We start from the raw sequence: 13,231 nt of genomic DNA, 5'->3' as shown, positions 1-13,231 counted from the left end.
TGGATTTAATCTGCAAGTTAGAAATTGTGAGAGCAGATATCAAATTAATGAAAAATCTCTTGTGCGTTTCAGAGCATATTTTGAAACATGGGAGGCGTTTACATTATGACTTTAAGTCATGACTCAAAGCCATGGATTTTGAGAATTGACAATTACTTTTAGTCTCTATGTTTTTAAATTTTCAACTTTTATATTATGATAACCATAGGGTAGAACTAGAGGCACAAGTGAGAGTAAAAATAATCACTATCCCAAATTTTATGGCTGACACAACAACAAAATACATTGATACAATTTTACATGTATTTTGTTGTTGCAAGAGTTATGGGTCGATTATGGATGGCAACCGAACTTAAATTGTTAAATTGTATTACAGATGGCAACTGGCAGCATCATGTTCTGTGGTCAAATGGCAACCAGAAATTAGTGGTTGCCATCCATAATCGACACATTAGGTTTTTTGTCTCTCAGTAACGCTTCTATGTACATTAGGGTGGGACGATTTATATGGACGATCAAAAAGTAAAAAATCGTATAGCAGAAACGCAATCTACGGAAAATTCTAAAAAAGTTTCCTCAAGAAACCATAGGTCTAAAATCAAATCCTATTTTGTGCATTTCGTCTTTTATCCAATAAAAGAAACTATTTAAAATAATATATACTATTTCAGTATATATTATTTTAAATAGTTTCTTTTATTGGATAAAAGACGAAATGCACAAAATAGGATTTGATAAAAGACGAAATGCGCAAGATAGGATTTGATTTTAGACCTATGGTTTCTTGGGGAAAATTTCTTAGAGTTTTCCGTAGATTGCGTTTATGCTATACGATTTTTTAATTTTGATCGTCCATACAAATCGACCCGCCCTAAATATAATATATAATTTTTTGCGGAGCTGTAATTATAAAATAGTATTTGTTATGCCATTCATCATGAGTGGTATAAGTATGTAATTCCAATGGTATATATATTTGAATCGTTATAGATAGCGCAGTCCATATAGCCATATCAGCCTGTCTGTTGAAATAAACATTCCGAAGTTCCCAAATAACTAACAAATATACAGGTCTGTCACAGAATTCCATTCCGATCGAAAATGGAATTAATTCCGTATTTTGCATCTTCAGAAAAAGTAAAACGAAAATTTCTTTCGGAAACCAGTTTCAGTTTTCAAAGTGGAATTGATGTTTGATTGTAATTATTTGGTTTTCTAAAATTTTTAATCAATTTCTGTACCAAAACCCTCACATTTGTTTAATATGAAACACGTCAAATTAAAATCAGAAATACAGAATTATAAAATATTTTCGAAATTAATAAATTACACGGAATCTGAAGTACCTAAAACGAAATCGATCGGAATAAAAACTACGGAATTGAAACCATGCCGAACAAAATGTGTGACAGGCCTGATAATTGATACATCAATATGTCGGTATATTCTTGGTTCTTTTACTATTTAAAATCGAGAATATCTGCATACAAATGACTGAGAAGATCGTACCAAAGTATTATTCAATTTTTGCTAGTAGAAGATATTGCTAGTAGAAAATAGTATTTGAACCTTGACGCCAGGGATGGTATAATTATTATGATCGTACTTTTTTGATACTATGTATTTGATGTTTAATAGTACCTTGATACACCCGAGACTCATTTGATACTCTCAAAATATCAGTGTAAAGGCTCGAACCATACAAACGACCATATATTCGAGTGCTCCAAGATTGTATGGACGAACAAAATTGTCTAATAGTTCTATGTATTATAGAAACACGTTGTGTAAATTATTAATATTAATAACGTTAACTGTTGCCGCAACGGCGCTGAAGTTTTGATGTGCATTTACAAGGGAAAAAATGCAATTTTTCAATCGAAATGTGTACGTAATTGTTCTAAGATATTGGTTAAAAAATGTTAAAAATCGCCAGACCATTAACGTGTCTCAGGCCATTAGAACAAGAAATGTAGGAACAAAATTAACATATTTTGAGAAAAATTAAAATAAAAGCTTATTTTTACTTAAAATATATCCAATTTACTTGTATAGAATACAGTTAACCTATTCGCAGATATAACCAAAAAAATTTAATTTTTTTAACGGCAGTTTCATAACTCAAATTTCAAATTTTTAAAAATTTTGTTAAACAAATTTCAGAAATTTTTGATCATCACATTGAGATTTATTGAGAACATAATAGGGAATAAAAGTATGACAAAACCTCCTATAGTTTTTCCATACCTTCGATTTAAATTTTGCGATTTTCGAGAAAAACTAATTGTTTGGCCATATTTTGGCGAATTTTCTTACTGTTATGATTTTTAAGTAAAAGCTATTCAGAATTTTATAGTCCAGGCAATACTAAATATAGTCTGAAAGATTTACTATAATCGGAAAACGTTAACCCTTAATTCGTGAAGGTCAAAGGTAAATTTTTTTAAAAAATGTTTGGAATTTCTCATGGAAGGATAGCGAAATGTTAATATTTTTGGGCCGGTTTTGATGAAACTTAAGAAAAATGTAACAATTAAACAGTTAAGTTCAAAGTTATAATTATTCACCTGAGAAAATTATTTATATATTTGAGGGATTCAAATAGTCTGCTATTAAGTCATGTCTTAATATGTATATTATGATAGTGATTTTGTGCTTCAAACAAAAAAAGTGTTATTTTATGACAAAACAAACGATTTCGGTCGTACTCTAGAAAGCAATTTTTTTGCTCGCCAGACGTAATGGCACTTTTGTAATGAGGGACTTTAATGAGTTTCGGTGTTTTTGCATTTTACATGATGAGAAAGGTATAATAAATGAGTACAAGTAAATTTAAATATTTTATTGGATTACATTTCATGTTATCTTTATTAAACTTTAATCCGTAGTAAGATTCCAATTTAACTCTTTATTAAGTGTTTTTTAATTATGGATTTTCTTGAAGATGTGTGTGGAAATAATTAAATCTAAACATTAACTTGAATGCAACGACAATTTGCTGTTGATTTTTTTCGAATTTTTAATTCGTAGGTTTTTTCTATTTTAAAGTCGTTTTGCAGCCTATGGCTTGCAGCAGTATTGTGGGATATTTAATCCAAAGCGGCAGCACCAGAGATGATTTCAATCAACTCACGGGTAATGACAGCCTGTCTGGTACGGTTGAATGTCAATGTCAACTTTTCAATCATTTCACCGGCGTTCTTGGAGGCATTGTCCATGGCAGTCATACGTGAAGATTGTTCAGAGCATGCACCCTCCTTCATGGTGTAGAAGATGAGGGAAGCTAATGAATACTCCAAATAGCTTTGAACAACATCAGCATCCAAAGAATCGTAAACAGTCAATTTGTCGGACTTTTCTACGACAGGGGCACTGAAGATGGGCAATTGGCTGCATTGGTATGATACGACCGACTTGAAACGGTTGAAGACAATTTGTCCTTCAGTGAAATCATAACCGCACTTGAGAACTTCATGAGCAATGCGAGAGGCATCCAAGAAGGTAGGGGGCAAACGGCCAACTTCATTGGCAACCATCAAGATGTTTTTGCCGTACAAGCGGGCCAAGATACCACGGGACTTGTCGCCGACGCAAATGACTTTAGTGTTGGACTCATCCTTGGCCAATTCACCACGAATGTAACGGGCAACACCAGTGTGGACTGCACCGCACAAACCACGATCCGAAGTCATGGCGATCATCAACTTTTTGGGTTCAGCCTTTTCGTCGGTCTTAATTTCAGTCTTCTCGAAGAACTGTTGAGCACCAAGACCATAGGGACGGGCAGCTTTCAATTCACGTTCTGCGCGAGAGTATTTGGCAGCTGACACCATCTTCATGGATTGCGTAATTTTCTGAATGTTCTTTACAGACTTCAGGCGAATGGAAATAGCCTTAAGTGTAGCCATACCACGCTGTTGTTGGGCCTGTAAAGTGGCCTCAACGGCCATGGGGACCAAGATGGATGAAGCACGTTGGGTAAACATATTGGTTGATAGCTCAAGAGTTCCGTGCAATTAGCTAAAAATGCAATAAAATAAATTAAAAACACTTATTAAAAATTTTACACAATTAAAAAAAATGGTTATGCAAAACCGATAGAAGAAAATTTTACCAGAATTTTTCACGACACGACTGAAACAGTGACAGAGGCTAGGTTCTCTTATGTAAGTGTGAACAGAATTGCCAAATTGAAAATAATAAATACATAATACAATTTGCAAAAACAACACAAAACGTCAAAAGCCGGTTAATTATATTATAAAACCACATTTTTCAATATGATTTAAACTATATTATGATACCATCATCACTTAATGATTTGAAACTTTATTAAAATACAAAATTTTATTTCAATTACCTTATTTTTCCAGAGATATTGCAAAATTTATATGAACAATCGATTATTTCTTGCTGGCAACTATTTCCTTTTGGATGACAGTTGGTCTAGCGGTATTATTTACCCGTTCAGTTGTATTTTTTAGTAGTTTTTACATGTCTGCTCATATTTTCTAAGCCGTCTTTACACCGTAAATAATTAATGACATATATACATACATATGGATATGTCATTTATGGTTTGTTTGTATTTTTTGTGGATGTTTATATTTATCTCATAGAATTTGTATCCTACAAACTTATCAATACATTGCATACGTTAATTTTTGTAAATTTGTGTGAAGTGCTGAAATGAGTAATCCACAAGATGAGTTGTGTCCTCCGCCTTCGGAAGATGACGAATTAACATTGCCGCGTGCTAGTATCAACAAAATTATCAAAGAACTTGTGCCATCAGTTCGAGTGGCCAATGAAAGTCGTGAACTATTGCTTAACTGTTGTTCAGAATTTATCCATCTTATAAGCTCGGAAGCCAATGAGGTGTGTAATATGCGTAACAAGAAAACGATTAACGCAGAACATGTTTTAGAGGCTTTGGATCGTTTGGGTTTTCGCGACTATAAACAGGAAGCGGAGGCCGTCCTCAACGACTGCAAAGAAGTTGCTGCAAAGAGACGCAGACAAAGTACACGCTTAGAAAATTTAGGAATTCCTGAGGAAGAACTGTTGAGACAGCAACAAGAGTTATTTGAAAAGGCACGCGAGGAGCAAGCACAAGAGGAGCAACAACAGTGGATTAGCATGCAAGCATCAGCGATACAACAGAGTGCCAGACAAATGCGCGCGGCAGGCGGTGAAGAAGATGACGAAGACGACGATGAATATTAATAATAATAAATAGGAATACATAAGGAATTAATTTTAAGATATTTAGTAAAATATTGTAATTATTTTTTAATTGAAATAATTTATTTTCTAAAGTTCGAATAATATAAGAATGTATATTCGATTACCAAAAACAATAAATTTTTTTGTATATAAACTATATTTGACTTTAATTTTTAGAGTTTGTAAAAAATCCAAGTTGTAGTTTTTATTAGAAAAAATGAATGAAACAAATAGCTTTCATTTTATATTAACAAATACAGCATTGAATAAATCTGTAGTATAAAATTTCAGCTATCTTTAGAAACAAATTAAAAAAATATTCGCAAACTAACATTAACAATATAATTGTCCCACTTTCTACAATAAGTCGATATTAAACGTATTTTCATATTATGTGTTATTTATTAAAATTTAAAAAAATCAGTTCAGTCTATTATATATTAGAATTATGTCGCTGGGTCTTTTTGTAATATATGAATATCAAAAGTTTTGAAATAAGGGACAGTAGTGTTGTCTAGTTTACTATAAAGCAGCAATTATTGGTTAATATTTAAGCAGCCATTTGAATATCTATTTTACCAATTATTAAGAAAATCAAATCCTTTGCGTATGTTTGAATCATTATCAAGTAAATGAACATCCTCTGCTTCTAACGTTTTTTCATCATCATCCGATGTAGCTGCCGAAGAGCAAGAAGCTGTAGCTAGATCACTCTGACCACAATGTTGCAATAAATTAGAACTTTCCTCAGCAGTGTTATAAGAATCGGAGAATACTGCATAGTTAACTCCTATTTTTGGTGTTGCATTGATTTGGGTTGAATTTATGTAATTTTGCAGCAATGACGACTTTGTATTTTTCGAATTCGATGATATTTTGTTATCCTTATTCTCTAATTTATATGAAGTATCGGGAGATTTTATAATTTTGCGGTTCGCTGAAATACTACTAGGTTTTATTGATACATACGATGAAGATGATTTTTGTAAATCTTGAGATTTCTTTTCGTTAAGATTCATTTTTAATTGATGTTGCAAGCGATGATAATTATCCAATGCTTTCTTGGACTCCTCATCTTCTGGAGAGCAATCTTCTCGTGGTTTCAAAGCCATAGTCTTTGAAGGAGCTGCTATAATCTTGCTGGGAACAATTGTCTTGCGAGCTGCCATTGAATCAGTAATAGGTTGCAAAACAAACAAATTAATTTGGGATTTAGTTCTATAACAGAATGGAAGTGAATGTTCGTCGCGAAAACATCCTAAAGCATCATCCTGTATAACTTTTAAAGCCACTTTTTGCATTCCAAATGTATGCAAATTGCGTCCATCATATGAATAAAAATGTTTAATGCCATGCGGGTTATACTTTCCACCATAAGGTTTCAACGTTGTAATTTTTTTCTTGTCTCCTTCCTCCCTATCTCCAACACAATTTCTAGTTGTGCCAACATCCTTCAATACTATGGCCGTTAACGAATCCGTAGACGATTGATAACTATTTCCCGATGAATTGGTAGGTGTGGGTGTTAAAAAATTGTCAAAATACCGTAAGGAAATTTCCGGCTTAATCAACGTATCATTTATTATATCGTTCTGTTCATGGTAGTCCAAGGTATCCCATAGTTGGCCATAATTAGCTTTCGTATCATTAATGTCGTACGCAATACGTTTAGCAATCGGATTCAGTTGCGCAAAATATTCTTCAATTGCATCCAAGGAAAAAGAACTTAGACGACGATGATGCTGAATAGGATCATGGTAACCTGGCATACTAATTTCTATACGATTTTGTCAAATGTTAATTAGAATATTCACTTTTGCAATGTTTTCTTTGAATGCAATAGAAAAGTTCGTCTTATGTTTAATAATTAACAAAAAAGGTTGATCCTTTTCTACTTGAAAAATTTTTTCCAAAAACAAAATGAGTTTTTATTGTCTTCTTCAGCGAATGCTACCAGACATATTTGTCTTCAGAAAAAAACGCTAATTATAAAATGTTCAATAATTTGTTCAAAGAAAAAAATTATAATAAAATACAAGTGTGTAATAAAGTAGGTTCAATGTTTATAGAAAATAAAAAATGTATTTTTTAGGTGATTGAATATATTTATCGCAAATTATTTGACTTTGTATTAATTTAAGAATAAAAAAATCTGGTAAGTTGGTAAATAAGTTGCAGGATTGCCAATACAAGAAATTAAAAAAAAATAAGGGCTGATAAACAAAGAACTTTTTGCGCATTAGTTTCGAGTCAGAGCTTTGAAAGATACATAATGTCACCAACCGATGCTTTTGGAACCGAATGGACTGTAAAGTGTGAAGGACCATATGGTCCAATCTGAACATAGCATTGTATAGGATAAGTTTGAGGATTCTATTGGGGCTAGAAAAAAAGTCTGGGCATACGATGGACTCGATGGCATAACTAGTTGTAAGCAGTGTGTGATTCTGTTGGAGATATGGTTTTACTAGTTTCTACTAACAATTTCTTTTTATAAATTACTATCATGTTTATTTGGCACTTTTTATACATTGGTTGTAGACTAGAACAAATTTTGTTTTGTAAACCTTTTATAAATTTAAATATTATTTATGAATATGGGGGCAGTTCTATATACGTTTTGAATCGGTTTAAAAACTTTATTTTTGAAAAATTAATTTCTTTTTAATAGAATTTTCCATCATGTACATTAGGGAGATAACTATTGACAATTTTTGCAAATATGCAAATTGGCATAGCATAGTCGTATAGAGTATTAAAAAAATAAAAAAAACACGGTATTATTTTTTCGCAGTTGTTAAAAAAGTTCACGCACCAAACGCAATAAAGTTTTTCATTAAATTTTTTCAATTATTTTGAAAAACAATAATTTTATTTTATTAATAACTGCGGACATACTTCAAAAGATAATTTTTAAATAAGGGAAGTATCCCACACACTTGGAAAAAAAATATGAAATTATTTATATAATTTTTCAGAGAAAAAAAAATTTGGTTTATTTTAGAAATTGGTGTTGGTGCGTCATGTTTTTGATTCCAAATGACCTAATAAAAGGATTTTCATTACTTATACAACATTGGCCATCACGTGGTGGTATGCCAAAAATATCGCCAAAATTAGTTATATGCCTAATGTACATATTTTTGTTTAGCATCTAATGCACAAATTATAATCTAATGCAACGGACGTGAATAAATTTAAAAAACATGTTAGTTTATTTCCACATCTTGAAAACATTTGTGAGCTTCAAACTAAAATCTCTAATTTTAGAACTGTTTCTAGGACTGTTTGTTTGTTTCGTAAAACTTCAGTAGAACTAGTTCCGAGGATGACATTTTCAAATAAATTTTATTGATTAATGAACTGGGGGTTACTCCCTAATTCGATTCGAAAGGACAATTGCAATGTATTTAGCACACAAATTCCAAAATTTTCGTTTTCGGATTGAGTTACGCAGTAACAGCCCTGGTTCCAGAATTGTTCCAAATAATATGGAGGTGAAAATTTCAATCCAACATCATTGGTCCGAATTCCAAAATATATATGCAACTATTCTATGACTAGTAGTAGAACTAATTTAGTTTTTCTGGGTGGTTTTGTAAAAAAATATTCCTATGTATGTAAAGTTAAGTTTTTTTTATTTTTTTATTTTTCTTTAAATAATAAATACATCCATACTTACATATGTTCAATAATTCAACTATCTTTTATATCTAACATTTTCATTTGTCTCGTTAATAATTCAGGATAATCTAAAATTTCCATTTTGCTTTCATAATCTCCCGGAACATATTTTCCCAACAATTCAGTGTGTTGTTTCCAAAATTTATCCCTTATCATATCGTCATGTAATGGAACAATTAATTGTCTTCTATTCGTACAGTTTTCACTTAATGCTACTTTTTTCCTTAGCAATATAGTGCCTTTCCTAAACATTGCAGGGAGACTGTTATAATTTATTCCAAATTTAGAAAATAATATTTCGTTTTTATCTGCAGAAAATGTTCCACGTAATTCAGCTTCTGCCTCTTGATTGGTAAGACCTCCTTTAAGGACCAAATTCCAAAATGCTGTATTATACAAATTGTTAATGTGCACATCGGCTTGACGCCAACTTAAATAATCTCTCAGATTCTGATCAGAGGGATACAAAACAACACGGCCATCAAAGCAAGGTGGGTACTGTAATTTCTTTTCACCCATCCAATTGTTCCAATTCATAACGTATGAGGAGGTAAATAGACTAGTAACATAAGACAATAATTTCGATTGTCTTCTATTGAATACATTAGTTTCTTTACGAAAAACAAAAGAGTATTCATCACTTTGCCCATAGGAAATTATAATATCTCGAAATTCTTCCATAACAGTTTGAGCTGCATTGTTCATAAGATTTAAAGCTAATAATTAAAAAAGTAATTTTAGAAACATTTTATTAATATATTGCATATTTAATATACCTTTCTCATCATTTGGCTTTTCAAAATCATGAATTTTCGAAAATTTGTGAAATCCTTTACCATCTACTCGTACCACTATCCACACGTTGGGTAAAATACTGTCTTCTGTTTCATATCCTTTAACATATTCATAGCGACTGCAAGCCATTGAAGCAAATGTATTTATAAAACGGGTTTTATTGACTTTTTTATTCAGAATATTAAAAACATTTACCAATAACTTCATCGGTAATTTCAGCCTAGCAATAATAAACAAAACAAACGTGGCCTGATAAAAATATAAAAACTGTACAGTGACGGTCAAAATAATTTCGCAAAAGAACCTAAAGTAATTTGAAATTGTTTATACTTTTATTTTTATAGCAATTTCAGTAAAATATAATAAACGTTTTTTTTATTATATTTTACCTATATTTCTTCAATAAGTAAACTTATGAAATAATAAATATTCATATTATATATACATATATTCATATTAATTATCAATTGTAACGATTTTATGAAAAAACCCAGATTCTGTGCAGTCAAAATAATAGCAATATCGCACAATACTTTTGTTTCCGTTTTTTATAATTGCCGATTTTTGTACATTTATTTTTATCTATTTTCAATATTAAAATTTTTATGGATACCACTATTTTAAGGCGGATTAAGAAGGTGACCATAATATAAATAATAATAACTATACTCGGGAATTTAATACATACGTTTTTTTGGCCTGGATGGCTTTTGTATTACAATATGGATTCATAAATAAATATTTTTTTTGAATTCTCAAAATAAATGGGATACCCTGGCTTATTGGGTATCTTACTCGATTTAAGTCATTGTCAGCCTATATCTTCATATAGGAAGCTGGAACGCTTAAAAAATTTTAATTTTTCATTTTTTTTTTTGACATTTGTTAAGACCCATTGTTGTCTTTTGCCACCACCCAGGAGAATTCATACAAGGTGGAGTCTGTCAAACAGCTGATCATTTTTTTTCGCTTTTTGGTTCTAACAGCTGTCATAGCTTGTTTTTATTTTAAAATATCTACATATTCTAAGCTTATTAACAAAATATTTATTTTTTACATCTTATATATAAATAGGCCACACGTTTTTGTGTGGTACACTTTTAAGTATGTTATTGTCCACATAAAGTTTTAATATTTTTTTTCATTTTTGTTTTTTGACATTTGTTAAGACCATTTCAAGGTACATTTTATAATGTGCTATCGGCAGCACCAAAGTAAATTAATAAAGTAGCGACAGTACTACAACAAATACAACATTTACAAAAACCACAAGCAATTTTGTTTTTGGTTTAAGGTCTGAGCTGTCAAAGTTGCCTGTTGTTGTTTTTGCTTTTGGGCTTGTTGTATTTTTCGCCACAACAACCACAAGTGAATTGACAGATCAGACCAAAGTAAAAAAAATAGTCAGCTGTTCTACTGAGTCTACTTTATTAATTTACTTTGGGCAGCACAGCTGATTATAGAAATAGCTCGCACAAATGTCAAACTACATATATAAAAAATATTCGCCCGTACGTCCGTATGTCAAACTCTATATAAAAAATAAGTGAATTCGCCTGTATTTATTTCAATTCGCCACTGCTGTCACCTTGTTAAATACGCCTTGAGCACGCACAAATGTCAAACTACATATATAAAAAAATATTCGCCCGAACGCCCGTATATCAAACTCTATATATAAAAAATAAGTGAATTCGCCTGTATTTATTTCAATTCGCCACTGCTGCACCTTGTTAAATACGCCTTGGCTGTCACCTTGTTAAATACGCCTTGACCTTACATTTGTTACTACAAAATTACAATATTTTAATTCACTTTGATTTTGACATTTCTTCTACATTTGAACAAAAACAAGATAACTTTTGGTTTTGCATTGTTAACTCACCTAGTTAATTCACCTCGACATAAATTCGACTTGGTATTAATTAATTACAATATGATTGTGATGGTGCTATTATTTTGACACCAGCTGTTTGTATGGAAACAGCTGACAGCAAAAAGTTGCCAGTATTTTATGCAAGTCAGTGCTGCCACTTGTAATATTGTTATTATAAATTAAAATAAATTATCATATTTAAAATAATACAAAAGCAATTTTGGAATACAAAAATTATTTTTAATTAGTTTTACTTTATAAAGTTCTTTATTCCCAATTCGAATATGATAAATTCACTGAAACTTATTTATGTCAGACATAGTTGTGCGAACAATTGCTCTGACAGCGTTGTTTGAACAAGAACATAACATCGACTACTTCTGTTTCCATGAAACAAAATCATTGGAGGACAAGAAATTATTCGTTGCGTGAACAAATTTATATCTTGTCCAGACGGGGGTTAAGATAAATATCTATAAAAAAAACTCTATAATAATGTAAACTATCATTGTACATATTCATCATGGTAGAACTAATTAGTTCTAGCCATACATTAATAATTATTATTTATAATTAGATATGAAATTCCGTTGTGAAAAAGTCCTAAATTTATAAATTATTTAGTAAGAAAAAAGCTTAAAACTTTTTGGAACAAATCAAGATCCCAGTAAACGGTTTATATTTTAATATTTTTTTTCGGGCGAACGGACTTCATACTCTGTGGTGTTTCGAACACCGGCTTCGCTAAAATCACTTTTCTATATATCAAAATTGTCTGTATATAAAGTACTGTCATATAAATTTAAAAATAATTTTTGTTTCACAATGTTTATAAACAGTAGCATATTATATATGTATCATATAAAAGTACTATTCAATGATACCCATTATGATCAGATAATTTTCTAAGAGCCAGTTTTTGACTTCGTATTTAAATATGAATTATATTTAAGTTCCATTTAAATGCGAAAATGAGTTTCTCAGTGCTTTTTTAAATGATACTTAAATGGCCGACGTTGGTCATTTAAATTCTATTTAAGTTTCATAAACTACCATATGTTTTTGACAGCTGACTTTTGTTGTTTGGTTTTTTTTTTCACTCTATTGTAGTAAAAAAAAAAACAAACAACAGCGTCTTGCTAAAAAAGCGTCTTGCAAAAACTACAATTCCGATGCGGGGCAATTGGAGCTTCTTTTGTGCATTTTCCTACCAATAATTTTATTGTTTAATAAACTTTTATTTCTTATTGGGCAAAATTTATCAATTTTTGTTTTGGTTGAACAGCTGTTTTAAGCAAAACTATCGATAAATTTTTGATATTTAGTAGTGCTACCATACTTTTATCTTATTTAAATAAGACAAATTATGTAGCACTGAAAAACTCAAACTGTATTTAAATACAACTTAATTTTAAGTTAAAATTAACTAAATACGTATTTAAATAACAAGTCAAAAACTGGGCATAAATATATGAGAAATTTTCTATTATATATATTGACTATAAATTCCTATAACTTCTAAACTAGAACGTTAGAAAAATTCTAACGTTTTTGTGCTTATTATGAGAGCTATCAACAACAAAAAAATAATAAAATGCAAGCTGTTTCGACGATCTTGATTTATTCCTTTGTCTTTTTAAATTGAAAAAT

General features: G+C 30.8%; 4 protein-coding genes across 5 annotated transcripts; 1 reads left to right on the top strand and 3 right to left on the bottom strand.

The window, feature by feature from the left end:
* Positions 1–2,831: 2,831 nt before the first annotated feature.
* Positions 2,832–4,481, bottom strand: ATPsyngamma (ATP synthase, gamma subunit). Of its 2 annotated transcripts, none has more exons than XM_065509134.1 (2): positions 4,361–4,481; positions 2,832–4,020 (listed from the first exon to the last, which is right to left on the bottom strand). In XM_065509134.1, the coding sequence occupies exon 2, from the start codon at positions 3,984–3,986 to the stop codon at positions 3,090–3,092; it is 897 nt and encodes a 298-aa protein (XP_065365206.1). In that variant the 5' UTR covers positions 3,987–4,020; positions 4,361–4,481; the 3' UTR covers positions 2,832–3,089. The 2 variants fall into 2 exon arrangements, with proteins under 2 accessions (XP_065365206.1, XP_065365204.1); XM_065509132.1 differs by lacking the exon at positions 4,361–4,481 and adding an exon at positions 4,115–4,260.
* Positions 4,482–4,628: 147 nt separating this feature from the next.
* Positions 4,629–5,383, top strand: NC2beta (negative cofactor 2beta). Its single transcript, XM_065509135.1, has one exon. It carries the CDS (start codon positions 4,690–4,692, stop codon positions 5,224–5,226), a length of 537 nt encoding a protein of 178 aa, XP_065365207.1. The 5' UTR covers positions 4,629–4,689; the 3' UTR covers positions 5,227–5,383.
* A 223-nt stretch (positions 5,384–5,606) lies between these two features.
* On the bottom strand, positions 5,607–7,112 carry LOC135958239 (uncharacterized). The gene has a single exon (XM_065509131.1). The coding sequence runs from the start codon at positions 6,993–6,995 to the stop codon at positions 5,802–5,804; it is 1,194 nt and encodes a 397-aa protein (XP_065365203.1). The 5' UTR covers positions 6,996–7,112; the 3' UTR covers positions 5,607–5,801.
* A 1,735-nt stretch (positions 7,113–8,847) lies between these two features.
* THG (tRNA-histidine guanylyltransferase) lies at positions 8,848–9,959 on the bottom strand. The gene is made up of 2 exons (XM_065507760.1): positions 9,687–9,959; positions 8,848–9,626 (listed from the first exon to the last, which is right to left on the bottom strand). The coding sequence occupies exons 1-2, from the start codon at positions 9,910–9,912 to the stop codon at positions 8,923–8,925; spliced, it is 930 nt and encodes a 309-aa protein (XP_065363832.1). The 5' UTR covers positions 9,913–9,959; the 3' UTR covers positions 8,848–8,922.
* Positions 9,960–13,231: the final 3,272 nt, after the last annotated feature.

Source organism: Calliphora vicina, chromosome 4 (assembly GCF_958450345.1).
Source record: "Calliphora vicina chromosome 4, idCalVici1.1, whole genome shotgun sequence".
Taxonomy (NCBI): domain Eukaryota; kingdom Metazoa; phylum Arthropoda; class Insecta; order Diptera; family Calliphoridae; genus Calliphora; species Calliphora vicina.
Note: the sequence above shows the minus strand (reverse complement) of the source record. Positions and strands in the feature narration are given on the sequence as shown.